The sequence below is a fragment of the Struthio camelus genome, chromosome 2 (genome assembly GCF_040807025.1).
Source record: "Struthio camelus isolate bStrCam1 chromosome 2, bStrCam1.hap1, whole genome shotgun sequence".
Lineage (NCBI taxonomy): Eukaryota > Metazoa > Chordata > Aves > Struthioniformes > Struthionidae > Struthio > Struthio camelus.
The window spans coordinates 118,945,188-118,972,642 of record NC_090943.1 but is presented as its reverse complement, the minus strand read 5'-3'; the positions used below and the strand labels follow the sequence as shown (position 1 = coordinate 118,972,642).

The window sequence follows — 27,455 nt, the reverse complement described above, 5'->3', positions numbered from 1 at the left end:
TGTCTTGATCTGCGCTGCAGCTTGAGGGGCTATCATGTATTTGCATGCAGACCCTCTTATTCAGAGTGTCTCAGTCTCCTTTCATCCTATATTCAGCCTCAGCCCACTGCCTTTACAGATCTCAAAATGAAGAGGACAGACAAGATAAGACTTTTTTTAAAAAAAAAAAAAAAGTCTACTATAGCAACCACATTTTTTTAAACATAATTTCTTGTTATGTACAAAAGCCTGAGAGGTTCTTTTAGATTTTTTTTTCTTTTTTACTCTCCTCAAGACAGTTCTGCGCTCTAAGAAGTTGGCTTCAGACTCTGTGTGACTCAAGTGTTATTACATTATTGTTGCCTGTTCTAAAAATGACTCATGGAAACAAACAAAGTAAGATGAGTGCTTAGGGAGACCTAGCTGGCAAAAATGATTTTTTCCCCCCTCCAAATGAGATATTTTAAGAATCAGTGGTCAAAAGTTTAGTGCTAGAATTAACAAAAGTTATATCACCTAATTCTTACCCAGCTACGCCTGTAGACTTCTAAATCCAGCGCACAGATTCACACCCCCAGTTCCATTAATCAGACAGAGCCACTTCTACAAAAAAGTTTCTCCTTGCACCCAGGATCAGCTATGGAAGATGTTGAGATCGTTTGAGCCTTGATAGTGCAATATAACTGGCATTTATACACAGATATAAAGCATTCCCTAAACTGTGTCACAGCAAAACCCAATCTAGGAGGCCTATTTAGAGGACATGTTTTAGAGCTTTTAGGGATAGCATCCTATCAACCATCTCTAGCAGCACAGGGGCTAAAGGTTTGACAAGCTGTGCTAGCTTGCTAGCACAAAGCTAGCACTTTGAAGTTTTGTGCTAGATTCCTGCCTTTCCTGAGGGACACTTGAACCACTTCTTTGGAAATTGCAGTAATCAGGGTAAGTGACTCAGTTCCTCCTGATGAAGTTATTTTACTGAAAGTTACAAGATAAAAAAATCCATCAAGCCTAGAAGATTGCACCAAAGGGAGGTGGGAACTGAGTTCCAGTCTCTGCTTCAATGAGTGCTTGGATAAAACATTCATTAAAGTCACGCACAGAATCACTCATTGGCCAACGCAATATTTTTTCCACGCAAAACAGAGCGGCTTCAAAGGAAGGAGTGTGAGCCCTGCTCTGGAATACCCTGAACCCCTGCTAGAGCCTTTTTATCTTAGTGAGCATCAGCAACAGAGCAGGGAAATACCTACATTGAAGGGAACCCTTCACAGTTTGTTTATGAATTTGACTACCACATCCAAGAACATCCACCTCCTTAAATAGACAGTATCTGTAAACTAAGAATGCCTTAAAAAATCCTGTAGGTGGGAGCTCTACATGCAGGTACGCTGCATGTTTCATAAACCACAGCGCTACTTTTTAGATATGCTTTGTAGGAAGCAGACTGAGATGTATTTGCCTGACTTCTTAACCAAGGTAGTTTTGCAATACAGTGTATGAGGATTACGAGATTCTTGGTCAAATCAAGTGTGCAAAACAGACAGTATCAGTCATCCCAGGTGCTCCTATTCAAGTCAAAACAGGAAGAAAGCCAAACCACACCAGAAACAGCTATGCAGACGTGTGTCTGACAGGCTTCAGACAAGAACAAAGCGAGGGGGTCTCTCAGGCACAGTACAACTATCAAAAGCAGCCGAGTCCCCAAGACAGCATCATTTGTAAAGCAGGTAAATCTAATACCCAGATCATTAGTTGCAGAGCTTCTGAAGATGAGCCCACGTGCAGAAAGCCAGAGACGCTGCTCTGTCCAAACATGAATAAGATATACTAGAGCAGATAAGGGAAAAGGCAAATCAGGCAGCAGAGAGACATAAAATCTACAATATGCCCAGACAAGCTTGGAGCAAAGCAGCAACGTAAATTTCTACTGCAAGACATATAAACTACCTCATTATTCAACATTACTATTTAGGCTTAAGAGATAGTGGAGACATTACCATAGTGATTACCCAAAGCAATAAGGATTTTATGCGATACCCCACCATAGATCTTTTCAACGAACCCCAGGTTACTTGCAGCAATTTTGTGTAATTTAGATGAAAGAGACTCTGGCAAACTTGGTGAAGCCAACCAGCCATTCAAGAAAATTACAAATAGCCAAGGAAATACAGCAAGCTGTAAGCGGAAGGCATAGGCAGGCAGTTTGAAACAAAATGCAATAGTACATATAAATACAGCCACACCACCAGTACAGCTTACAAAGGCTGAGAATACAAGACAGAGAGCCCCCCCAACTGCAACCAGGAGATTCAAATCTCGGTTGAATTGTTTCCCCTAGATACAACTTGCTTTCAAATGCATGAGGTATTTGTTGAATAAATAAGTCCATACTTTATGGCACAGTAATGGATAAGCATGCTTCTCACCAACCCCTCCCCTGCTGTTACCAATGTGGAGCCTCGGGGAATACGCGTGCCACTGACACTTCATCAGCAGGTACGCTTTGGCTGCTTGTTGTTCCCACATACTGGCATAAAGTTCAAGTCATGAAGTTATCAGAATTACCTAAGGCTATATGCCGTCATCACAAGGAAGGCTTGCACTTGAGCCAGAATCAAACCTCCTGCAATGTACTTTGCAGACTTTATACAAGAGGCAAAAGAAAAACTCTTTCTTACATGAGAGATTTCAAAGAGCATCCTATAGCATGTTAATACATGCTATACATGTTAATACATAAGCAGGTTGTGGCATTTACCAACTTTGCTGTCTTGACTGGAAAAAAAGTAATGTTACAATGTTTCAGCACAGACAAGTGCATTTGAGAGTATGCTTTGTGTGTGCATATATATACACACATTAAATATATATATACATACACACCCACATACATACAGACAGTAATATCCAGAAACATGAGGAAAACTGTTTGATGGAAAACAACTGCAAATATTAACAAATAAAACCTACCTGTTGTGATGTCTTGATCCTCCTTTGCTTTCCAGTGAACACAGTAGCACTGTAAGCCAAAATTTTTCCTTTCCCCACCTTTAGAGCTATCAATCTCTGGCTTCCCAGTCAAGCTTGCATGTGTATTTTAAGTGTTTATTTAGTGTCAAGCACTGTTATATAGACTTTGTGATATACAGGATAAAAATACTGCCAACTCAGTTCTTACCAGTTTTAGGTGCTCATTCAGTGCCCCAGGCTCTTCTAGCTGACTCCAGGCTATGTTGCCTATTCCCTCCAAAATACTTGCAGAAGAATATTCCCACATCAGAAGTATGGGACAAAAGATGGGGGGAATGTGCAGAAAGGGAGAAAAGAAGGAAAAGGCAGAGAAAGAATGGAAGAAAACAAAAGAATACAAAGAAGCTGTAAAGTGCACAGGCTCTCAGTGCTGGGATAAGTGAGACCCCTGGCCACCTGGTCACAGCACTGCACACAACATTGATTTTTATAAGTGGGACAAAGCTCCCCCTGCACACAACCATTTCTGCACCTGAAACCATCAGTCCAATGACAACATTGGCCCCACTTCCTACGAGCAGGATGAAGGTCTCCAGCTCATTTCAGAGCCAGGCACCCCACGTTTCCTCCTATTTACTCTTTAAAGCAGAACTTGGAGGTACAAGGTGAAAGCTTGGTCAAAACTATCTTTCTGGCATGTTTCCTTACAAGAAAAAGACTTTTGCAGCACTCAATCACAGTGCTGAACCCTTTCATATCTCAATGCACAACTGCTCCCAGTTCAAAGTGCTATACATGGAAGCCATTAACCCAAGTCCTTGCTGTCATGCAGCCCAACATGCGGGCTCCAAGCTGCCCCAGCTGTTTAGCAGGGAGGCCCTCAACACCCAGCAAGGGGGTTCAGACCAGGCCGCAGCCACCTTTTGCCCTTAGGAAGACTGCAGCAAAGGGTTATTCTCCAGGACCTTGACCCTATTCTTCACTACAGCCACTGCCTCCTGAGTGATTAGAGGGGCCTTGGGCATCTGTGGCATAGGACAGGACCATCACCGGGTTTTTTGGTTAATTTGACTATGGCAAGGGAGGAGAAGCAGCAGACAGCATTCTATTTAGAAAATATGCTGTATGAAAGCCTAGAAAACGTGTCACATGAAAGCGGCAGCCCCTACCATGCAGAAGATAGCGATATGTCCTTGCTGTGCCCAACAGAGAAACTTCCAGAAGCTTTGCACCCTATGCTTTTTGCCCATGCAGCATGCAGGAAATCTGCACAAGTAACCTGTCACTGCCCAGAAAACACTTTGAACAGCCAGTCACGTCACAGCTTCGTTCACCACTGGCCTGAGAGCCTGATATACAACTGCAATGGGCAGGGGTGCAAAAGTGCTTCCCTACCACACAGTACACAGCTGCACATGTAGCCTCCCATTGCCCTCCCTGTACAGACTGATGGACATGATACTTTAAAAATGGTGCCCTGCATACAAGAAAAATGCACAAGAGTGTGCCCATTCTGCGAAACCATGGCCACAGCTGGCTGGAATATGGTTTACAGGCAATACTACTTCTCCCCGAGACACTCTTTCAATGCACCTCCCCTCTTTATTATTGTGTATGTGGGTCTGTGTGGGTAAAGAGGACAGGACAGACTGTGTATATACCACGAGATCCTCCTGTGGTGATGTAATCAGTATGAAATATGTGGGAGTGGAGTAGTGGGATTTATAGGATGCACAAACCTTTGGTGAACTTTCCCTCCCCTCACTACCTCCCAGAACTCATAGCCCACTAGTTAGGAGGAGTTTGGGTTTTCCAGACTTCACAGGCAAGGCAACCCTCTTGAGAGGGGGTTTGAGAATTCAGCATGCTGTGGATGAGGTTTCTTCCTCGTTGCTAAGGCCCCCAAAAAGCTGATCAGTCATCCAGAAGTTTCTGGAGGAGCTTTTGACAGAGATAGAATTAGTAGAGGCCCCTATCCTCTACACACCTAAGACTAGTTGCTCCCAGACAGAAAAATCCATACACCACAAATGGGTTTACTATTAGACAGGATGGATACAGGAGAAACAGCAGGACCTCCAAACATGGTTTTGCCACAAACCTGAACAGCTGGCATTCGTAGGACTTATCATCCTTCTGTTGCTTGCACTTACAGTCACTCACTGCACAAAGAACAACTAGTGAGGCCTGCACGTGAGAAAGGGGCAAAGACGTGGGGAACAGGAATGATCACTGGTGAAATGCTGTCCAACTAGACTACTACAAAGAGTGCTAATATTAACAATACAGGTGTGCGTCAGTTCACACCAATTGCTTCCAAATCACTTTCTCATGCTAATCAGAGACAAGATAGACATATGCTTAAAGTCCCAGTAACAAATCCATACAAATACTATCTGTTTATCACCCTTCATGTTTTTGATAAAATGGAATTCTGTGGAAAAATTTATCAGAAGACTTCTAGTTAGGAATGGCAAGAGGGAATTAAGATCCATTTGAGCCAAACCATATTTCTGTGTGTTGTAAAAGGATACACATGTACATATGTACATGCACATTCACTCTTAGATTAGGCACTGAGAGAGAGAAAATTCTGATGTCAAGCATGTCAAGAGCAAAATGTTATGAAAAATCACTTCAAGATCATCTGAGCCAGAAAGTCATTCTCTCTTAAAAAATACAGTATAGCAAGATTCCAGTGAAGATTGTGGGCAATCATATGCATACAGCTACTTCACAGCCAGGTTAAGCTGCCACCTAGACCACATGTTACCTGCAGGAGAGTGAGAAGGGTGCAGGAGAAGGGGACTGTGAGTAAGCAAAATCACATGGGGGAATAAACAGAAAAGGAGATTTTGCTACTGCAGCAATACATAATAACACTGTAGCATTGAGCTCTGTATCTGGGCACAGGGAGAGCTAATGTGTGCAGGAGACAGCAATATACTGCCACATTTAAGTGTCACAAAAGCAGCTGGATTTTCTAAGATAGACTGATAGATATATTTACAGATAATAGCAAGAGACTAGAAAGAATAAGTTTCTACTGAAAACTAAGGCTATAGGCATGCAAGCATAGTATGGCTACACACTATGTTATATATCCTTTTCCAAGATGCTTTCACAATAATTGCCTCAAGCAAGTTAACACTGTTTTGGTGGACACTGCCTTGCCTTGAAATGAAAAAGTTAACTTGGATGTAATTAGGATAAAACTCCAAATTAGGGCAGATTTACAAGCGCTCATACTAAGTGGTTGCAAGGTTTTCTTCAAGGCAGCTTTTTTTTTTTTTTTTTTTTTTTGGTATGTATGTCTATGACCACAGTGCATCTGTTGGCTGATATTCTATATTATAACATATGTTTGCTTTTTGGTATAGTTTGAACCCAAAATATTGGTAGTGGTATACAATGCAAGTTTGATAACACTAATTATTTATCAGTTGTATAAATAGCCCAAAAGAAATTAACTAAGCGTGGGAGGAAGCAAATGTGTCCTAGTCCTTAGCAGAGCAACTTAAATTCCATGTAAAGTATGATTGCAATTTAAATAAATCCATATTTACTACTACATTAGTAATATAAGAATTCCTAAAGCACAAATTGAAGAAAATCTTTAGTTTAAGTTTGTTTATTGTGGTAACATTGTTCTGAACATCAATAAACATTGCACCAAAGTGTGAGTTACTGCACCCAGGATAGTCCAGTCTCAACAAAAATGACTGTATTGGTATGGTCAGAGATTTGACAATTTTAAACACACTATCTTACTAGTGATTGGGTTGTCTAATCAATATTCTGCATGTTCAACATAAAATTGAAATAATAACAATGGAAGAAAGTTTTCCCACCCTCAAAGAAACCCAAAACGTAACTTTCATCTGGAAATAATTAACACTGTGAAAAAAAAAATCTATTCATCAGGATTTAACTTTGGAATCTAACACTTCTTTAGGTAAAAGTGACACTTTAGAGGCATCTCAACTTCACTATGCATTTTTGAGGTTTCATTATGAATTTTCACTACAGTTATTTAAACGATTCATTCATCTGAGAGCATTTTCAACAAGACTTATATGAAATATTAACATGAGATTTCTTTTCATCCCTTCTGACTTTACCATAAGCTGATTCAGAGTTTGCTTCAGAAGTTCCATAACTGAGTTGACAAAAGTGTTAAACTTTTCCAGTTGAAAAAAAAAGTTTTTAAAGGAGTACTCTGATGACAGGAAGCTAAATATACATGAGCCAAGATTGCACACGCAACTGTATACTGTTAAGGATGAAAGCTCAACCTTTTTTGAAAGTACAAGTATAAGCATGGCACAGTAAAAAAGAAAAAACAATCCAGGAATGTTTACCACTTGTATACAAATGATTAAATTACCAATCCTTATATCATCACAGAAATGGGCAATGTCTAAGTAACTAACAAAATCTGAATTGCAGTGTTCCTTATCTATCCCCAGGTACATACCACTGACTCAGCTTTTGACATGGTTCCAACGCTAAGAGGATCTGCATCTTCAACAACAGTCTTAACAGGGATATGTATGTGCCCACAGACATATACACTTAGAAGTTTCTCTTTCATAGAAAGAATGACTTAAATTGTGCTAATTCTAAATAAGCATAGCACAACTTGTTTTTAAGCATTAGTTTCAGGCCACCTCTCTCAACTAAGGTAACAAAGAACAAGCTACCACACATTTCTTATCTACTCCACATCATATTAATATTGCAGCACAAGCCTATGTTTTGTAATAATGAGATGTCTTTTCTAGAGTCAACAAAGTGCCTAGTAATCCAAATTAAGTAGGTATGCAATGACAGGTACAGCGCCTCCCAAATTCCATTCCTAAACAGGGTCAAACAATCTGAACAAAGCTTGAAATAAAAGATGATTTCAAAAAAAAAAAAAAAAGGCAAAAAGCTCCCACTATACTTTTTATCAAAAACCAAATATCAAAATTATAGCTGTTACAGAGAGCGTGGAAAAGCAAACATTTTTAACTAAGCAGCTTTTTGGACATCCATATAATGCAAAATAATAGGTTTGCAGAATGAGGACCTCTCTACAACCACACAACTCCTGTAATTCATACCAGCTTAAATTATATGCATTTGGAGATACACATGATTTAGTTTTCACATGGTTCATTTACCCAAATCCCCACTGTAAAATCCACAGCTTATCTATGACAATCTAAAAAGATGAACAGAATTCAAGTGAAGAGAAAAAATTAATCAAGTAAGAATCAATCAAGAAAGATATAGCCAAAACTTAGTAATAATTTGCCCAACTGGGAATGCTATCCCAGATAATTTATAGTTTTCATGAAGAGCTTTTTTCTTTTTGTTTTTTTTTTTTTTTAAGAAAACCTGCCTAATTCCAAGGCCATCAAGAATCAATTAAATATGATAAGGAAAATTTTGACATAAAGGACTGTTTTAGGAGAGGCAGCTTCACTCTCTTCATGTAAAACAGAATCTTTAGATAGAATCTTTAATCTTGTTAAATAAAATAATTTATTACACTGGAATTTTTAAAAAGTATTTAAGCCACTCAAAAGCCTAAATCTTGTTGATTTCCAAAGCTCTTAGTGATCATGAAAATTTCAGTTTCTTCTAATACAAAAATCTATGGAACAAAAGGTAAGAAAAGAAAGGAAAAAAATACATGGAATGATGTTTGTAAGCTTCTACCAGTGCAAAAAATCTGTGCAGTAGGACAAAATATGCTTTGAGTTGAATCCTGTGAAATCCACTGAAACACCAAGTAGATTGGTTTGGTAAACAGTCACAGAAAGTGTAGTTCTCACTGTACAAGAATGAGGATGCCTTTCAATTCACTTACATATATGGCACACGGTAACGGACAGGTATATTTCCTTTTCCAGTCTCTCACTCCTGCTTTGAAAGAGAGACTTCAGGTTGATTCCCCCTGCCCCCACTCCTTACTTAATATTTTTTGGAGACAGCAATACACTGAAGCTTTAAAATGGAAGAATTAAAAAGTAACTTAATTTATATAATGATCCAAAAGTTGTCTCCCAAGACGTTCACCAATTGACTAGGTTGATAATTACTCTTACTGCAAGGTTCTGATAGTTCAGCCTGATAAAGGAAAGAAAATATTCCTGTGGGTGGGGAAAATCCTCTAAACGCCCTATTTTGCAGGTGTGAAAAAGGAGAGATCCTGAGCTCCTCCTTTTCTCTACTCAGCTTAAGTAGGCTGCAGCAGAAGGGCACCCCCAAGCCCTGTTTCTGAACAAGAGGAGGCCTGCTGCAGGCACCGCAGCAGGCTGCAGTGTGACTGCCTTCTCACCACCACTCACACTTCCTGGCACAGGAGTGTGCAACCACTGGGAGCTGTATAGGGGTGAGAGCTCCCCGCCACAGCCCATTGGAAATTTTGGGCTTTGCCCCAGATGGACAGCCTCAGGAACTTGTTAAGGAGTGACAAGGAAGGTTGTGGGCCACAGAAAGCCCAGGCCTGAGAGGTTTCAGGGACCATAGTCCTTAAACCCTCTGGGCTGCAAACACAGATTCTCTTCGTAGATTTATCCTAAGGAGGTTAAATGCACTAACTCAACCTAAAAAAGCAGACCTACCCCTTTGCCTTCAGGTACTTTTGAAGAGAGAAATACTAGCTTCTTTGACAGCTGATGAATACTAGACTTGGAATGCAGTTTGTTTACAGGCTCCGATCTTAACCTGAGGAATGACCAGCATGATGCTTATGAATTACTCAAAGGGAAAAACAAAAAGTTTTATTCTGCTCTGCAGTATTTAAACCATTCTCATACCTGGAATCTCACTATTGTGCTGCACTTCCTTCCAGCTACTGAAAATCTGCAATACAGTATTCTGGAAAGACCTGCAGTTAGATAATTAAAAAATTAAATACATCATTTTCTTAGTATTACAATTCCCTGAATATAATCTGTACATACTTTTTACTGGCCTACGCAGCATACATGCACATATGCATCTCCATGCTGAAAAGTAAAATAAAAATGCCAGTTCCCCAACTCTTAAAGAACTGTTCAAGATTTCTCTTGATCAAAATTTTAACATAAAGCAAAGCAGCCTGGAAACAACAAAAGCCATACAAGTATCTGAAGACAACTTTCATTTTAACAAGCTCATAAAGTGATCTAAGTATTGCATGTTCAAAAAGTAAGCAGAGTTCATCTGAGCAGGAACTGTACAAGCGCAGTCTTGTACATGTGAAAAAAGACATATTTACATTTAAAGAGGAATTTTATGTCTTCAGAGTCTGTCAGGCTGTTCATGTCTACACATTTTCTGTTTTTTATTTGAGAAAGAGTATGCTGTTCTTAGGTTCTGGCTCCTTTGTAAAGCGGCCTAATTATCCATCTGAACATTAGACCATGGTTTTTATTAATAGGTCTGACATTATATTTGGCAGTTTCTATACCCTTTTTGGCTTCTTGTTAAAAAATATACTATTAAGACTAATACAAAAGTCTATGCTTACAATTAAGGTCTGTACTGATGAAAATGCAAAGTCATAGTTTACCTCAGCATTTAATTGTCATGAAACACTTGAGTACCATTATGATTACTGATAGGCCAATCTCAAGTGCCTCACAACAGTTAAGCAAAAAAAGACAAGCACTGCAGGAAAAAAACACAAAAACACATAAAAAAAATTAGGCAGCAGCTTTGCATTTTCTTTGTCTTAAACGGACAAGAGTTAAAGTGATTTCTTTAGTAAGACTTATGGTACCAGTATATAAATTAACATCTTCATTACGGAAGTTCTTCACATTTAAACTGAAGTTGAGTAGCTGAATATGAAATTCCATTTCTAGGTGAGGAGCGCTTTTCAGACTAGGTCTTCCATGTTCAGGTCAGGAAGAGGCTCTCTCCAGTAGCAGAAGGAGCTGAATTCTGGGCACGGAAAGGCAGAACTCTGTTCTTTATTAAGCAATGGGAACACATGTTCCACAAGCTCACTTAGTCTGAAATACCTATATTAAAAAAGAAGAAAGACCATTATTCCACAGTCTAGTCACTGTTCAACTGTAGCCAAAAAGAGCTTTAGAAGTCTTGTCCAGAACTCTATAGTCAATAAGGCAGCACTACTGCAAAAGTAATTTTCAATTTTTATTTTGCCAGTTTACTTTTCTTTTTGAAAAGTTAAAGTATCCAAAGCTGAAAGTCTCTGGCAGATAATGTATTCAAATGCTGTAATAGGAGATCGTAAGGAATCATCATGGTCCCAATTGAAATTTTTTTTTCTAATCTCACACCTATATATTTTTTCTAATCAAAATAATAAAAATGATCTTACGAGGATTTGTTTCCCTTAGTCCGCTCCTGGATCAGTTCACCCTTTGGGTTCACAGTAAATATTCTACAGTCTGGAACTCCTACTTGCATGTAAGCATACACATCCTGCAAAAAGCATGAACAAAAGCATAGAAGAAAATCATTACTCTGCTTTGACGTTCCCTTATTGGATGTGGTACAACAATTTCTTGAAGGAATGAGAAAATTGATATAAAAGTCGATCCAAGTATATGCAGCAAAACTGTCCCTCAAAAACAAAAACAAATATTCTATCCTCCCTCTTCCTCCTGCCCCCCTCCCCCCCCATCACATCCCTTGAGTCTTGTTCCCAGGCTCAGTACCACAAACAGGCACAAAATCTATACCACACAATACTACTCCTTGTGACAATACTCCTCTTAGGAATATCCCCTCTCACTTGCTCAATTACAATAGCACTGAGCTGCAAAGAAACTACAGGAACTGTACGATACAAAAAAATGTCTCATAAACATTGAATAAATAACCTTAGGTTATAATGCTGTCAAATAGGCTGAAAGAGAACATGGAAAGGTGTCACATATTGAATAAAATCTTGAGAATATCAATACATCTTTGCAACCTTTCTCACATAAGCAATTGTATTAGCTTTTACTTAAGGTATCTGTATATAGGCTTTCATGGCTAAACCCAGAAAAGCACCAATGTCCCATTTCTATATTCAAATTTAAACAGACATAAAAAGAAAATCTTATTTCTTTTGCTTCCCAAGTATTTCATGCATTTTAACCCTTCAATTAGAAAGGAACAGACTTACATTGGGCCTGTTTCCAAAAGCAGCATAGAAAGGCTGTTTACTAGGAGCAAACAAATTCTTGATATCATTCAAACATTCGATTTTGAACTTTTCAGGCTTCTTTTCTATTACTTCCCTAAAATAAAATTTGAACAGTCATATTCTAAATCACAATTTGATACAGGGTGTCCTCCTTTCCCTGTTTATCTAGTATCTGTACTCTTATTGCTTCCTGTTCCTAGAATTGCTAGTTATATAGACATTGGCAAATAGTTTTACAGGGATCATACAAGAGCCAATGAAATGTTTTCTGCTTTCCAACATTCATAGTAAAAAATAGGTGAATAAACTGGCTAACTAAATTCCAAGTTCATGAATGCAGTTTATGAACTGCTTTATTGTGGATGACCATCTGAATCAAAAGATGATGACTGAATGGAGTACCTATTAGCTTGCTGCAACTCTGCCTCAGCTAAAAGCCTGCAGGATTATTAACGATCATAATGGAAGCTGATGTCATCACTAGCCATGAATCAGTTAGTTTTTATTTTATTAAAAATAAGTGAACAACCTCCCTAATACAGACTTTAACACTACTAGCTTTTCCCATTAAGAACAGGCAGACCGTTGCTGGTTCAAAAAAAAAAAATCAATTGTGTCAAACCATAACTAAATTCCATATTGCTCTGTAATAATCCAAGATCATTCAGTATTTCCCAGCTTCCCCCTTCTCTACCACCATCTTGTGTGGTAGCACTGCACTACGATCCTTACAGCTATACTTGAAAAGAAACAAATTTATTGAAATACACAGAATCTAAACAGCAGCTAGTCAGGGTGTGGAGGAATGATGAAAATAGACAAAGAGCTACCCTGTGACTTTTATTTTGTATTTTGTAGCCACTTTTAACATGCCTATATAAACAAAAGCATACTACACATGAAATCCAGAAGAAACAATAGCTTATAAATGATTCCCAAACGGATATCAAGTCTCAATAGCAAGTCTAGCACAGAGCAGAACGTTCGGTTACAGGTATAATGTTTTAATTTGGCATCCCAAAAACATTTTAAACTGCTTCTTTCTTTGTTCTGACCTTATCTTGGAGGGTAGGAAATCCCACATGCTTACCTATGAAAGGCAGAAAACAAACTGCTGGGGGACAACATGAGTGGGCCTCTAGGGAGAATCGTTCCTTTGTCATTCACCCAGTGTAGGTACCCTCTGGTCATATCTGCCATTCCAATGGCACGAGCAGAGCAATACAGAAACTTGTAGCCATTTCTAGAAAAGAATTTTCAACTCAGTTCACATTCCTGCTGAAGATAGTCTTTGCCAAGAAAAATAATCTGTTCTAGCAATGTCCAGATGCACTCGTTTAGATAATGACTTATTGTGGTGAGCTGCACAAACATATAGAAAAAGGCAACGGTTCCCAATCTGAAAGGCATATAACAGTTTAAATACATGATTTGGAATGAAGTCTGAGAAACAATAAGCAGGAAGAAGAAGAACAAAGATGATAGTACTAAGATTATACAGTTTGATGGACTAGATTGTGCAAAACCAGTGATTCTAAATGACTTGAAAGGCAGGTATTTATTCCTTTTTTGATTTTAAACAAATGCCACATTCGTTTTAACCAGCTTCTTTCAGCCCAACGGTAGAGGAGAGCAATTTTTAAATTATATTCATCACGCACAATATCAGATGCCAAATCTCCTGTCCTGGTTGGTGCTTTTCAGGTTTTGCAGTTCATACTGAATGAAGCTAAACAATGAGCATTCATCAAGTCCCTAAAAATACTCCTGCAGACTTTGTAGCTTCATCTGTTATACAAGGTTGTACACAGCTTATATGTACACAAAAGGTTTGAAAGTTTATGTGCATTTTCAAAGACCAGATTCAATTTGGCGAATAATTCCAAGACTACCCTTTTATGCACTGACTACAGAACAAAGTTCAGGTTATCTCCCATTGACAGCAAAGGGCCACAGACCAGAACTGGGCCCTCTGAATCAGAGCTAAAGTAAATGAAAGATTGCAAGAGCCCAAATATTTTGAGGGAAAGGCAGGCTTCTAAGCATCAAATCAAAAATAAGATTTCATTATTGTAAGTGGATCACTAAGTACTTAAACAGTTGATCACCTTTGTGGTCCTCAGCAACAAGTACTATTTCTGGTATCAATACATTTTCAGAAAAAAAAGGCTGCTAAACAAAGGACTAAATCTGAAGGATGAGGAAAAAATATATATATTTATTCTAGACTAAATTACCAAGACATTAATGTTATAATTACCTCTTAGATGAACATAACATTTATAAGGGTATGGTTCACAACACTTTTGAACCAAACACGCAGTTCACCACTGCTGAAATGGGGTTGTCTTTCTTCCTCTCCTTCCTCCCCTTTTCTAGTTTACATGGCCTGCCTCTGCTGATTCTTTACTTAGCAGATCACAAGGCAGGCATGTTCAATTGACTAAGCCAGACTGGGGAAGAGGAAACTGCTGTTTTGCTGAGTTACTTTCTACTGTTTTACTGAATTGTATCAGCTTGTCATGGCCAAAGTAGCACAAAGTAACAGGAAGATGGAGTCAAGCCACCAACCTTCCCTTTGTGGCAGGTCATTAATTAGGCTTGCTTCAGAATGTGAAATTGTATCCTAAGAAGTTCTCACTTAGGTTTGGTAGCTAATATATTAAAATACAAAATATCTATGTATTCGGAGGACACAGTTTAGGTCTGAATGCAGATTGTACCATATTTCTAAAAGGCTTTATGATCAACCTGAATTGTTGGCAATAAACATATCCATGGCTACTTGAAAAAGGTCTTACTACAGTTTTCTTTTGCAATCACAACAGTATTATGCACAATTTTTAAAAACTCAGTGCAGAACCAAATGTCTGAGAAAGGGACTATTAAAAGTGGTGCCTCCTATTTTTGTAAGAGCATACCTCTCAGGAAACAATTTAGCTTTGTTTGTGAATGACAGAAGCAGCTCATTTGCCATCATTTAGACTGATGAATTGTAATAGACTAAATAATTATTAACAACAATCCAGTTACCCACCCATTAATTCCCAAATTCCCCCCAAACCCTAGCTGCTTCATAGGTTAGATACATACTCATTTATAGAATGATAGAGTTTTGCAATGCCCTGATGAGTCCAGTCCTTGCCAAGCTGTGGGAGGATCTGCCCTAAAGCATCAGACCTAAAAGCAAAATCAGAGATAGCTGAAATTAAGGATACAAGTTTTAAAACAACTATTAATAAACATACAATTTACAATGAATATTTACAGAAATACTATTGCAGAAGGTCTTAAGTGTTTTAACAGAGAATTAGTAACTAGTCCAGACTGAGTAATTAGCAGGGTCATATAGTACAAGTCAGTTTCCAAGTTAACCTTTAGCTGCTAAACCTAGAAGTCTCACTGAAAGGCAAATGGTTGTATGGTAAACATTAATATATTGCATTATTCTTTTAAAACGCTCTTTCTAGCGTGCTATAAAAAGAAGTACAAATTGAAATCAAAGCAGTGTTTTTTCAGAACTTTTAATAAACATTCTTTAGTATTTTTCTTAAATCAAGTTTCTTTACACTTTTTTGAAAAGCAGAATAATACCAATAAAGCAAGATGAAATATCAAATATGAAGAGAGGGAAAAAATAACAACGATACTTGCTTGGTTATCGTTCCATCGATGTCCGATATGATGATTTTGTCATTCCAGTTCCAGAGATATATTGTTCCTGCACACCGACAAGTCCCTTGATACTGAGTTGTGATACTAAATACGACATCATTAGGGCCATCTCTGAGCTTCAACTGTGCCTTTAGAATAAATCAAAATGATTAAAAATATAAATCGCCTTCACTATAGAATTTTTGGAATTATAGAAGAGCTACAGAAAATGGCTCAAATGTTCTTCCTCATCTGCCTTGATTAACTGGTCAAAAAGTGAACCATGGTTTAACACTAGCACAGCTTTGGTAGTAAGATCTGTTTTGTAGTCTCGGTACACATATCCTTCCCTAACTCCTATGTCTGCTCAAAGCAACACTGACTAATAACGTAGTAATAAAAGGTGCTTGACTCTGCTACTTTAACTCTTATTACTAAAGCAGACTTACAGTATTAGCAAAGTGGGAGTTCCTTTTGGTCTATGTGTACACAAACCAAGCATGCAATAGTATTTTCCACTGGGTGGGCGGTTTCTCAAAATTTTTCCTTGATGATGGAGATAATGCATTTAGGCTGCTGCAGAACTAATTTGCAAGTTGGACTGAAATGAACAAACTGCACAGCAATTCCAATGTACTTTATTAGGATATCCAAATTACAGAAGGCTACAATGTCATTTTTTGACACCATCTTGACATAGAAGTTTAATTACAGAAATTTGTAAGAAATTATATTTTTCATCCAAATACAGAATTATGATTCTTAAAAGCAAAAATAAACAGGAAAAAAAAAAACCCAAAGTTCCTTGCAACTGCCCACACTACAATCAGAAAATGAGAATGCTTTAGGTACACCCCATTCATTTATTCCAGTGCCAAAAAACATAACTGCTAAATCACTTTCAACTTTGCGAAATATGTTTACACTTAGCTTAAAGAAGAAAAAGTCCAACCTTTAGAATTAAACAAGGAATAGTATTTTGAAGCATTCTATGTACAAGGAAGGCATGCCACTTACTATTTGGTCTGAAGATAGTCTGAGTGACTTCTTATAAGATGTAATGTTCCCATGGGATGGATGCTCTGCTGGGATAGAATCTATTTTCAGGGATTCTTTCAATTCTTGTGATGCTTCATCACTAGAAGAATCATCTTCTGTAGGTCTAACATGACATCAATCAGAATAAATGTAAGCAGTATTAAATGGTTAAAGATTCATATATTCTTATGCAAGATTAATTTCTGCTTATGTAAAGGATTCAACATTAGCCTGATGGTACAGATTAATGAAGTCCATGGTCTAGTGAATGCCCAGATAAAGATCATACTACTGTCGGTGGAGCTCTAGATATTACTATGCATACGCTAACCATCTCCACACATGATGGATTTATTAGACACAATGTCAAGTGGTCACAAACACTTTGCTGATGAATTAGGTATACTGCAGATGAAGAGGGATACAGAACAAGCAATAATGCTTTGCTTTAAAAAAAAAAAAAGCTGCTACAGTTACTATGTAATTTGAACTGTGGGCTGATAAGTTAGTGGAGCAGCTCACCTTCCAAGGTTATCACAGACTTACTTCTCTGCTAATTAGAGATGTCATGATTAAAGTAGCATTTAATTTCTCTGAAGTAACCAATCACAATATATTCAATTTCTTAAATCTTTAAGGCATTGACAAGACTCACAAATATCTTTGTAAAATCATGGGAGAATATGAATATGTACAGTGAATTATTTAAACTAAGATTTGTGGTAGATACTTCTAGCTTCCAACTACAATCTTGGGCAACTCATGCACTGTCATTAAAGCTATTTTATTGTTTCAATTATTTCATGTTACAAAAAATGGCAGATGGTTTAAGTTATTCAAACAATATTAGGATTTTACAAAAAAAGAGAATGACAAACAATAGCTCAGAAACAGTCCCACTATGTTAAATAAATTACAGAGTAGTGGTTCATTGCTAAACATTACCATATATGTCTTTATTGCTCTGTCAGTTAGGTTAAGATTTAAGAAGTAAACACAATAAGATTTAGAAAATAATTGTAGTATACTTGCAGTTCCTGCACTGTTTACTACCACTTTTTTTGCTGAATTGTTTGCCAAACATCTGGTTTCTGTTCAATAGCTCAGAGGAAAATGTTTCTTCCCACAGTAAATTCCTACTTGATTCTTCATTTAAAAAAAAAAAAAAAAAAAAAAAGACAGTATTCAGTCCACAAAATAAAGTCTTCAGACAGGAACACACCTACTATTAACTTGCTCTTTTATAGTTGCTGGCAGCTCATTAGCTCTTTGCGTCTCAGATTTCCCCTCCTTTGCCTCTGGTATCTAAAACAACATGATAATAAAGAACATATTGACATTTTAAGAATCTTGAACTGATCCAAGGAAATTCAAAGTTCATACATAAGCAAATAGCTATTAATATAGCACATAAACTAAATTAAGTGCTCAGAATTGCTTATTCTGTAAATGATTTACTAAAAGGATCCTTAGGAAGAAATGATCCTTTAAAGCTTTTCATTATTCCAGGAAACAGAACTCTGCAGGCCAGATGTTAAGCACTGCTAGTTTAGGATGATGAACTTAGCATTAAGGGGGCTGTCGGCCTAACACCTCTGACCGTATAAATTTTAGCTGTCATGTTCTACACAGGGTTATTTGTTTTTTAGTAAATTTCATAAATGCATACTCAAGCTTTAGATTAAGTTCAATCTCAAACGGGGTATCTCAGCATAACATCTATTGTACAGCACCTACTTTTCTATTTTTGTATATTTTCTTAAAACATACTGCGGTGATTGAAGAGCAGCTCTGACAACACTTAAGAGTTGGAAAAAAGGATGTTAAGAATATCGTGCAACAGCTAAATGGAATAAATTTTGCTGAAGCACCCAGTGACATCAGTGAATAAAGAGTGGTATGAGAGACTTTAAATATATAGAAGTAGCTAACTACAACACTGAGTAACTTCCAACTGGCAAAAAGTACAAAAGGCTATATGACAAGCATTCTGAGGCACTTCAAACTCAAATTAAAATTTGTTCATCTTTTAATGGCCAAGTGAACCAAAAATCAAAGTAGCTTTCAATTACCTGTTTAGTCATACTCTCTCTCTTGCGCCAGAACCACCACCTTCCAGACTTCTTTGGCATTTTTTCTTTGACCCAAGACTCGACTGTAGCCTGAAAATATTTAGTTTAATTTAGGTATGTTTTTAATTTGTGTGGAAAATAAAGACAGAATCATGTGTTATTACATGCAAAATGTTCAAAAAAGTATACATATATGTATTTACCTTGGGCAAACTTTTCTGAAACACCTGCAAACTCAGAATCATTGGAGCAGCCAATGCCCAGTTATAATACCTGTTATAAAACATGTTATTGATGAAACATTACAAAATCTGAACAGATGTAAATAAATAGTGTGCAAAACGCCCTTTCTTGATAAAAACATGTCTATTAGATGCCAACAACTAATATTAAAGTGTGCTGCAAGCAGTTATTTTAATATACACTATTGCACTTCAGTGGTAACTGCTGCAAAATCTTGCTTCAGTCAAAGCTAAATTTAATGTAAATCTTCAGTTCAAAAATTATCCTTGTAAGATTAAAAAGCTGATCCATCAAAACCACAAATCACAATGATAGCTGAGAAATGCATTCTCTTTAAAGAGTAGATTTTAAAGGAAATCTATAAAATAATTCCATTACGTAGAGAATTTACCTGTTATAAATCCTTATTACCAGATTAGGGTTGTCTATGAGTCCTGGGTTTTCAGCAAATTCATGATAAGTAATAATATGTTCCATGAATTTTTCTGCAATAGAGGCATTTTTTTTTATTAATTAAAAATAATAATGCCCCCCGCCCCCAAGAAGTCTGATTACTTTGTATCAAGGAAAATGCCTGCTAGCATTTCAGAGTCTTTGCTGATCTTGCAACACTAGTTAAGATATGCTAACATGGCCTACCTGTTATCTCACAATTGCCTCCTTTGTAACAAGGAGAGCCTCATACCACTTATTCACTTCAACAATCACAGTAATGAGCCATAAGGAATTGGAAGGATATAGGAATTAATTTAGTGCTCAGGCTGCACAGAGAGCTATGCTTGTCTAAGCAAGTTTTCTTTAAAAATTATTACAGCAAGTAAGCGGTCTACATGCTACACTAAAATGAAGGGGCAGGGGGGAGATGTTGATAGTTTTGTTTTTTTGTTTTTAAGTACCCTTTACTAATAGCATTTTCATGATTAGTGACTACAGAAATTTGCAGAATAACATGATTTAGTGCAAGTCCCACGCATGTATGACGTATGAACTTACTTTTTAAAATCAAGTCCAATCATACTACCAAGTTACAACGAAACCTGTTCTGGGCGTTCTTTAATAAAAACATTTACATTTCATTTGATACATTAGAGACTAGATGAAAAATAGTACTAAAAATGTTGCAGTACATGTTCATGAAAATCATGCACTCCTAGAAGCTGCTCCAAAGATGCACACAGCCAGCTTCTGTATTAAAATAAATAGGAGCATTAGGAAGGAAGAATCAACTGGTAAGAAAGCTGTGGGGTAACAAATATTTGGGATGGGAGAAGAAGAGCAGGAGATAAGTGTCTAAGAATTGTGTTTTTTACTCTAATTGCTTAAAACAATAAAAATTAAGAAATTAGATAAAATATCAGGTATAAAGACTTATATAGGGCAAAGGAAGCAACAGCAGCCAGAAACAAGTGTGATTGATCAGATACACAATATGTAGTACAAAAAAAAGAGATAAAAAGCTTTAAGACTTTAGTTCTTTTGACTAATTTAAAGCTAGATTCCACAATCTCTCTGCTTTGCAAATACTCATGAATTTTACAGTATAAGCAATTCTATTCTACCTGGCAGATACAGAAAAATCAAAGTTTCCTAATTCTCTTTTCTCACCATGAGCATAATTATAAGCCAAATCTTCATTAGATGGAACTCAAGAGTATTTAATCACCTCATTTGTCTGAGCTTTATTACCATTTATGGGTAGTCTTTTTACATACCTTTAGAAATCTCTCCATTTTCATTGAGACCTCCACAGAGCGACAGTGTGACATCAGGCAAGTCCATAGCAGAATCAGACATGCACTCTGTGCCACTATCAGCAGCAGCACTTCCTACGGATTGTGGTGACTGGGAACCAGAAAGCGTATCTGACTCTGTCCAATGCCTGAAGCCTGGGTCAGAATCACTAAAGAAAAAAGGTCCATATTTTCCATACATATCTCACTCGTGAATAGATGCATACATTTTATTTAAAGAACACAGTGTACAACGAATTACTCAAAAATCATCTTAATAGTGGCTTTCTTTCAAGTGCTACATGATTTTACAACTTCAGGGGAGGGAGAAAAAAAACCACACTGAAAGATAAATAAATAAAAAAAATTCAAACCTTTCATAGTACTGGAAGATTGAAAGTTTCCAATTCTTCTTCTCCTAACATTCATCTAAATTAGGAAATAACTACATTACTCTTGCCTGCAACAAAATCTGATTTAAATGAAGAAAAGACCCTCTACATTCTATTGTCCCACAACAATACCATGCTCCTCAGTCTTAATTGGAGAGTTGTAGAATAAGAATGGAAGGAAAGAGGACATTGCTTGATGTTTTTAGAACACAGTATATTTAGAAAAAGTACAGTGCAAAAGATAGGTGGCCTTTTAGATGACAACACGGTATTTTTATTTAAGATTACAATTATTTATTTGATCCTGAATAATGTAACTAGTAAGAAATTTGTTAGTTTAGTCAATAAATATCATCAGTTTATAGCATTAAGCTCAGTGAGAGAATAAAATAAGTTTTTATATACATATATTTAATTTGCTTTGTTGCTATCAGTTCCCCTTCCAACCCAGATAGGCTGAAAAGTTTACAATTTTAGTTTTAACATAAGCCAATAGAATTCAGACATTCCCTTTTTAATCAAGCTGTATTTTTAACAAGAATCTTCCTAGACAGTTGTTCTTCTGGAGAGTATTTTCGAACATAAAATGCTTTAATTTTATTTAAAAAAAAAATAGAAGTGAAAACTGAGATTTGGTTGCCTTGTATGAAGATCTTGAGGACTTTTTTGTTTGCCTGTTTTGATGTCAAAAACCTAACGAGTTGAAAGTGATGTGCATGGCATGTAAAAAAAAAAAAAAACACACACGGATGCATGCTTACCTAGAGCTAGCAATATGGTAAAAAAGAAGAATTATATAATTTAACAGAAGGACTACATAATTTAAATTTTCCCCTCTATTTTTCCAGAACATATGGGTTCCACAAAGACAGAAATTTCTCAGTAATGACCTCCCGTGTGATATTGTAATATATTTCTTGCCAAATCAGAAACAGCTTTTGACAAAATCAATACCGATTATTCCACAAAAGCCTAGAACCTGGAGTCCAATACTACATGAGTCATCTATAGTGACTCATGAGCACCTAAATCATATATGTAATAATTCATGTAGTTCAAGAGCAAAACAAGTCTAAATCCATAGAACCTTAATTCAGAATTACCTTTTGGGAAAGTAGAGTGCTGCAACTTCAGGTTCCAAAGCCTTTAGGTCATCCAAGTAGATATCATCAGGCCCCTGATGATGACTTCGCTTGTGCACCCCTGTTAATTTTACAATTAAGATTACTAGGAAGAACCTATCCAAACACATTAAATAAGAATATAATTGTGGAAAATTCAGATTTACTCATATCATTTATAAACTTCAGAGTTTAATTACAGTTTTAGTCAGGTAATAGTTTGAATAGGAAATATTGAACAGCTACATTTCCACTTTTTCTAGTGCTGCCTCAGATCTGGCAGATCACGCTGGAGGAACAGATGAATAGTTTTATTATATACCTTTCTTTTTTGAAGGGGAGTCAATTTTTGCTGGTGGCTTTGTTTCTGGTGATGGATCCACCAACAGTTTGGAATGATGATCAGCATCTAATGGTATTGAATCTTGTGGTTCTGTGATTGCAGAAGCAAGAGAATCTTTAACATCCATCTGCTTAAGCAGAGGATGAGTTCTTGGCTCAGGTTTCAGTACTGTACAGACTGAATCTTTCACCACAACATCATCTTCAACTTCGTCAGAGCTGAGGATGACCCTAAAATGAGTCTTCTCTGACGGTGTAATGGTTGCTGTTCTGGGATGTTCCAGTTTTTCTTTCTTGCTTATCTGGAAAAAAACCCCACCTCTAGTCAATCCTTCATTTCACAAAACATTTATTTATTTCAGTATAAACATTAAACTTGTATTTATCGTAATTTTGTCAGTAAGCTTAGACTCCTGGTCAAGAATAAACTGGATAAATACTTTAAAATGTATTTTAGCAACATAAAATATAGCTCATCTAATTAGCACAGCTTCCTGCAACAAAAGCTACATACTAGCTTTTTTACAAGTTCAATAAAGCAACTAGACTAGGAAAATTCTCACTTGACCAAATCAGGGCAAGAAAAAGCATAAATATGGATGTACCAGAGGCTTATGCCATCAGTTTTCCTGTTAGGTACCAAGTTTATTCAGTCAAGGCTCCTATTTCTCTGGAATGAACTAGGACTTCACTTAAAATAAATAAAGGGGATTAATTTCTACAGTTGCTTTCTTCAGTATCTAACAAAAATTTCAAGAATTACAGATTTTTACTGCTAGGTTTTCTGAAATAACTTTGCTGATCAGATTTTGAAATCAACAAAGCTGGCTGTCAGTCAGCCACAAGGGGGTGCTCCTTTCCTATTTCAGTTAAACTGTTCTGAATAACAGCAGCAGATCCCCTATACCCTTTAGGTCAGAGTTTTAGATGAGCGAAAACTCAGTTCACGGAGTTCCAGGCAATAAATATCTTTACCTTGGTTGATTCTGGGAATCCTCCCCATGTCCATTCCATGTGAGATTCAGATCTAAGCAAGCTCTCAGCAGGTTTAACTTCTAGTTCTGAATCACTTTTAGGGCAGACTGGCTCAGAGAAAGGGCTAGTAAAACAAAAACAAAAAGAGAAAGCTACAGTATTTAAAATGCATTTGTTGTCCAGCAAGTGTTGGTAGAGTTTTCTCTGGCTTAACAGAGCTTCATTTATTCAGCAACAGGGCAAGATGCCCAGCTGGGTTTTCAAACAGTGAGAAATTAGGTTAAAACTAAAATCACATTATGGGACTTACATACTGATCACCCTATACAGATTTCTCCACTGTATCTGCAGTGTAGATATAACTTTCTACTCTCACCCCACCTTCCATACAAAATAAATAAATAAAAGTTTAGCTACTACCAAAAATTAAGAAAGAAATTAGCTTTAAATTCCTTTGCTCAGTACAAGATACGGCACTTTAGCTTGCTACACCAATACTTTAGTAACAAAACTCTTGCAAACCCAACTTACAAATGCATGAAGAAACAGCAGTTCCTGGTCTACAAGGCAGGGGAAAATGACATTGACAAGACGTGTCAGAAAAGGTAAGAGAGATGAGATTACTTGAAAACTTCCTTCAGATGTGTTTGCCCTATATGACCTTTTAAGGTTCCATCCTAATTTTTTTTTCCATTGTAATTATGGATTATATTCTATCTATAAATCAAAAAGGGATGTCCAAAATCTGCCTCAGCCAGGAGCACTCTTACTTCAGAGGAATTCACTCTAAGTAATGCTAGAAAGGCGTTATTTTGAAATCATTCTGCTCTTACAATCTTAGAGAGTAAAGAGAACACAAAAAGTTGTTGCTTGGAAGGAACATTTAGTGTTGGCAGAGGTACAAGTCTACCCTTTCTTGAACAGGATATTTATAGTTCATATTACAGAAATGCTGTCCTTTTTGTACTTTAACAATCATGGTACTTTATATATATATAAATATATATATACACACACACACACACATTTTTATACATACAAACCAATAATATATACAATATATATACAATCAATGAAATATATTATTGGTGTGTGTGTGTGTGTGTGTGTGTGTGTGTGTGTGTATGTGTGTGTGTGTGTGTATATATATTATATATATATATATATAAAACCAATTATATATAAATACTAAAAAACTTACAGTAACCCCTAGAGTTCATTCTTCTCTGGATTCTTTTTTTCCCCCTTTCAAAATTCCTGAAAGAATTAGTTATTTAATACAGTATCCTATCTGAACCTCTCTGGAGGTTTGTAGGGCCATAGTTGTGCAATAAGAAATAGATCTCTGTGGAGTAAGTAAATTCAGTTATACAAGATTAAATTGATCAGACTCCGGAGCTACAGCTTTTCCATCAAAAAAGACAGTAAGAATAGAACAATAAAGGCACCATTAGTCTATTTTTCATATGAACCTGAGAGACACCAGAAAATCTAAGATAGCAGGAAGTTTAAACAGATCTACAACATGTGATTTGCCATCTTACTATCAAGTTCCAGCTTTGATCGTTTGTGGACACAGAAGGAAACTCATTTAAAGATTTTTTTCCCTCCATTTCTCCTTTAACAATTTTCTACATAAACTACATTTTTGGTACTGTTAGAAGAGCTTTTTTACAGTAACACATCAATTAAAATACAATAAATCTGCAGATTTATTTTCAGGAGGAACATGAACTTACTTTTCCTATGTGTGAAACAATGTGCTTTGCCTAAATCACGAGTCAGCTGGACGCCATGCAGACATATTAACCTATGTCTAAGCTTAATTTATTAAGAATCAGTTGTGCCTGCAAAGGACTGAATAACTTAAGGCTTTGAGAACTAAGGTCCTATCCATTTAAGGAAATGGAACAGTTTTCCATTAACATTTTCTGGGAAAAGTTTTAAGTCAAAAAGCCACTACTTGCAATACTGACATAGTCATGCTAACATTGCTTATTCAGACAGGAAGAACATTGATGGTATTAGATAACAAATGGTTAATAGTCATTCTTTTTGGTTTTATTCTCCTGAGTAGGGCAGTGCTTTGAAACAAACAGAACTGTCCTTATGGAAGAAACTTAGGTTATCATCTTCGCTTGGCTCGCAGCAGGGGTTCTGAACAGTGACTTGACCAACTTAAAGAGTGAAAAACAACCCCCCAAAAAACAAGACCAAATCTCCCCCCCGCCCCCCAGCACACTTTCCCATTTCGGGTAAATCATGACCATCTCCCATGATGGTTAAGATGGAAGCTTTGGATTTGAACATGGACTGCTATATATGCATGGAGGAATCTTTTACCCCTTTATTTGGGGTGGTGGTTAGGGTAAATGGGAGACTGGTAAGCCAAGAGACCTGTGGCTGCCTTCTGCTTTTTCTTCATCAAACCTATCATTCCTTAGTTTTCTCCATAAAAGGCAGGATGTATTCATCAGTTTACTCCTGTGTAAGGCATTCATCTGGTCCTAGACATATCTGGCCCTACTCCTAAACTACAAGACAGGTTAGTAAACCTGTGGCCATTATCACAACGAAGAAAGTATCAATTCGAAGACACATTGTAGTTCCAAGTATAACCCGCCACTTTCTTAATGACAACCTCCGGTTTGAGCGGGTAACAACAAAAAGCTTGCTAAAAGTTTAATATTGCTTCTTAAAACAGTAAACATACAGCAGGTGCAATGAAGGAAGATGTACCCCTATATACCAAGTTCCCCTTTATACCATGCTCCTACATACAGAGTTCACATTACAAATCATTAGACTACAAGAGGCTGGAAGCTCATTCATCTTACCTATATTGCTATTTTAAGCCTTTCTTAAGTGCAAAGATTAATATTCCTTCTCTGTCCGCAAGGGCAAGCAAGCCTATAAAGCTTTTATCAAAAAATTGCTCTCTCTCAAGTGTGTATAAAGCCTTTTGGAATTAGGAAACAATCTTACAGCTAAAGACAAAGATGACTCGCTCCAAACCTTTCTCCTACATTTCTTGTGTTACTTAAACAAATCACTTAATTTTCTTCTTCCACCATATAATTTTCTTCTACAATGTGGAATGGTTAGTAGCCAAAGTTCTTCAACATATACAGTCAAGGACACATTCAAGACATTAAATGCCCCTCCATCATTTCAAGATGGAGAACTTTTGCTTTTGCAGAGGACCATTTACGTCCTGGCACTTTTCAGGCTGTTGGCTCAGACAGAAGGTTCAGAAGGACAGAAAGGAAGGAGAATTGACAGCAAATGAATGAGCTTCACATCTTAAAGAATTCTGGTTAGTGGCTGGACATAAAATAAGAGGTTGCTACTTTTGAGTTAAGTGTATAGTCATACAGTGGGAGATCACAGCGCTACCAGCCATGAGAATGCCACTGAACTGTTTCTTGGCCACTCTAAGCAATACCACTTGTAGTACCACATCAACTCCAGATATCCCTTTGTGAGGGGATGCATGGAGTTCCAGGTAAGTAGCTTTGCAAATATGAGCAACAGAAACCTTTTTCCGTCAAGTCAGATAGAACTTCATCAGAAGTTATCTGATGAATGAGGTGAACTCTACATTGTTGGTCCCTAAAGTTTTGATACAGCCCACTGTTCACTTTAAGGGTCTTTCTAAGGACAGTCACTTGGAATGGGCAGCTATCAGGCATCAGACAGAAAAAAAAATTATCTGGATGGTCATTCCCTGCCCCCTAAAGAAGGCACAAAGACACCACAAAGGATAAAGAATCCTTCTTGCACTGAGGTTATTACAG

At 37.0% G+C, this 27,455-nt stretch overlaps 1 protein-coding gene across 5 annotated transcripts in view; it reads right to left on the bottom strand.

The window, feature by feature from the left end:
* Window positions 1-6,567: 6,567 nt before the first annotated feature.
* The window catches only part of LPIN2 (lipin 2), a 49,894-nt gene continuing 29,006 nt past the window's right edge, over window positions 6,568-27,455 (bottom strand). For 3 of the 5 annotated variants that reach the window (XM_068932289.1, XM_068932288.1, XM_009667094.2), the window contains 15 exons: window positions 23,659-23,782; window positions 22,664-22,985; window positions 22,324-22,423; window positions 20,811-20,998; window positions 19,490-19,583; window positions 19,059-19,128; window positions 18,856-18,945; window positions 18,006-18,088; window positions 16,763-16,907; window positions 15,746-15,894; window positions 15,185-15,271; window positions 13,182-13,334; window positions 12,071-12,185; window positions 11,276-11,379; window positions 6,568-10,952 (listed from right to left, as the gene is read on the bottom strand). In XM_068932289.1, the coding sequence (XP_068788390.1) occupies window positions 10,808-10,952; window positions 11,276-11,379; window positions 12,071-12,185; window positions 13,182-13,334; window positions 15,185-15,271; window positions 15,746-15,894; window positions 16,763-16,907; window positions 18,006-18,088; window positions 18,856-18,945; window positions 19,059-19,128; window positions 19,490-19,583; window positions 20,811-20,998; window positions 22,324-22,423; window positions 22,664-22,985; window positions 23,659-23,782 (1,969 nt within the window). In that variant the 3' untranslated portion in view covers window positions 6,568-10,807. The remainder of the gene's footprint in view (window positions 10,953-11,275; window positions 11,380-12,070; window positions 12,186-13,181; window positions 13,335-15,184; window positions 15,272-15,745; window positions 15,895-16,762; window positions 16,908-18,005; window positions 18,089-18,855; window positions 18,946-19,058; window positions 19,129-19,489; window positions 19,584-20,810; window positions 20,999-22,323; window positions 22,424-22,663; window positions 22,986-23,658; window positions 23,783-27,455) is intronic. The other 2 variants (XR_011139146.1, XR_011139145.1) reach the window with 1 other exon arrangement.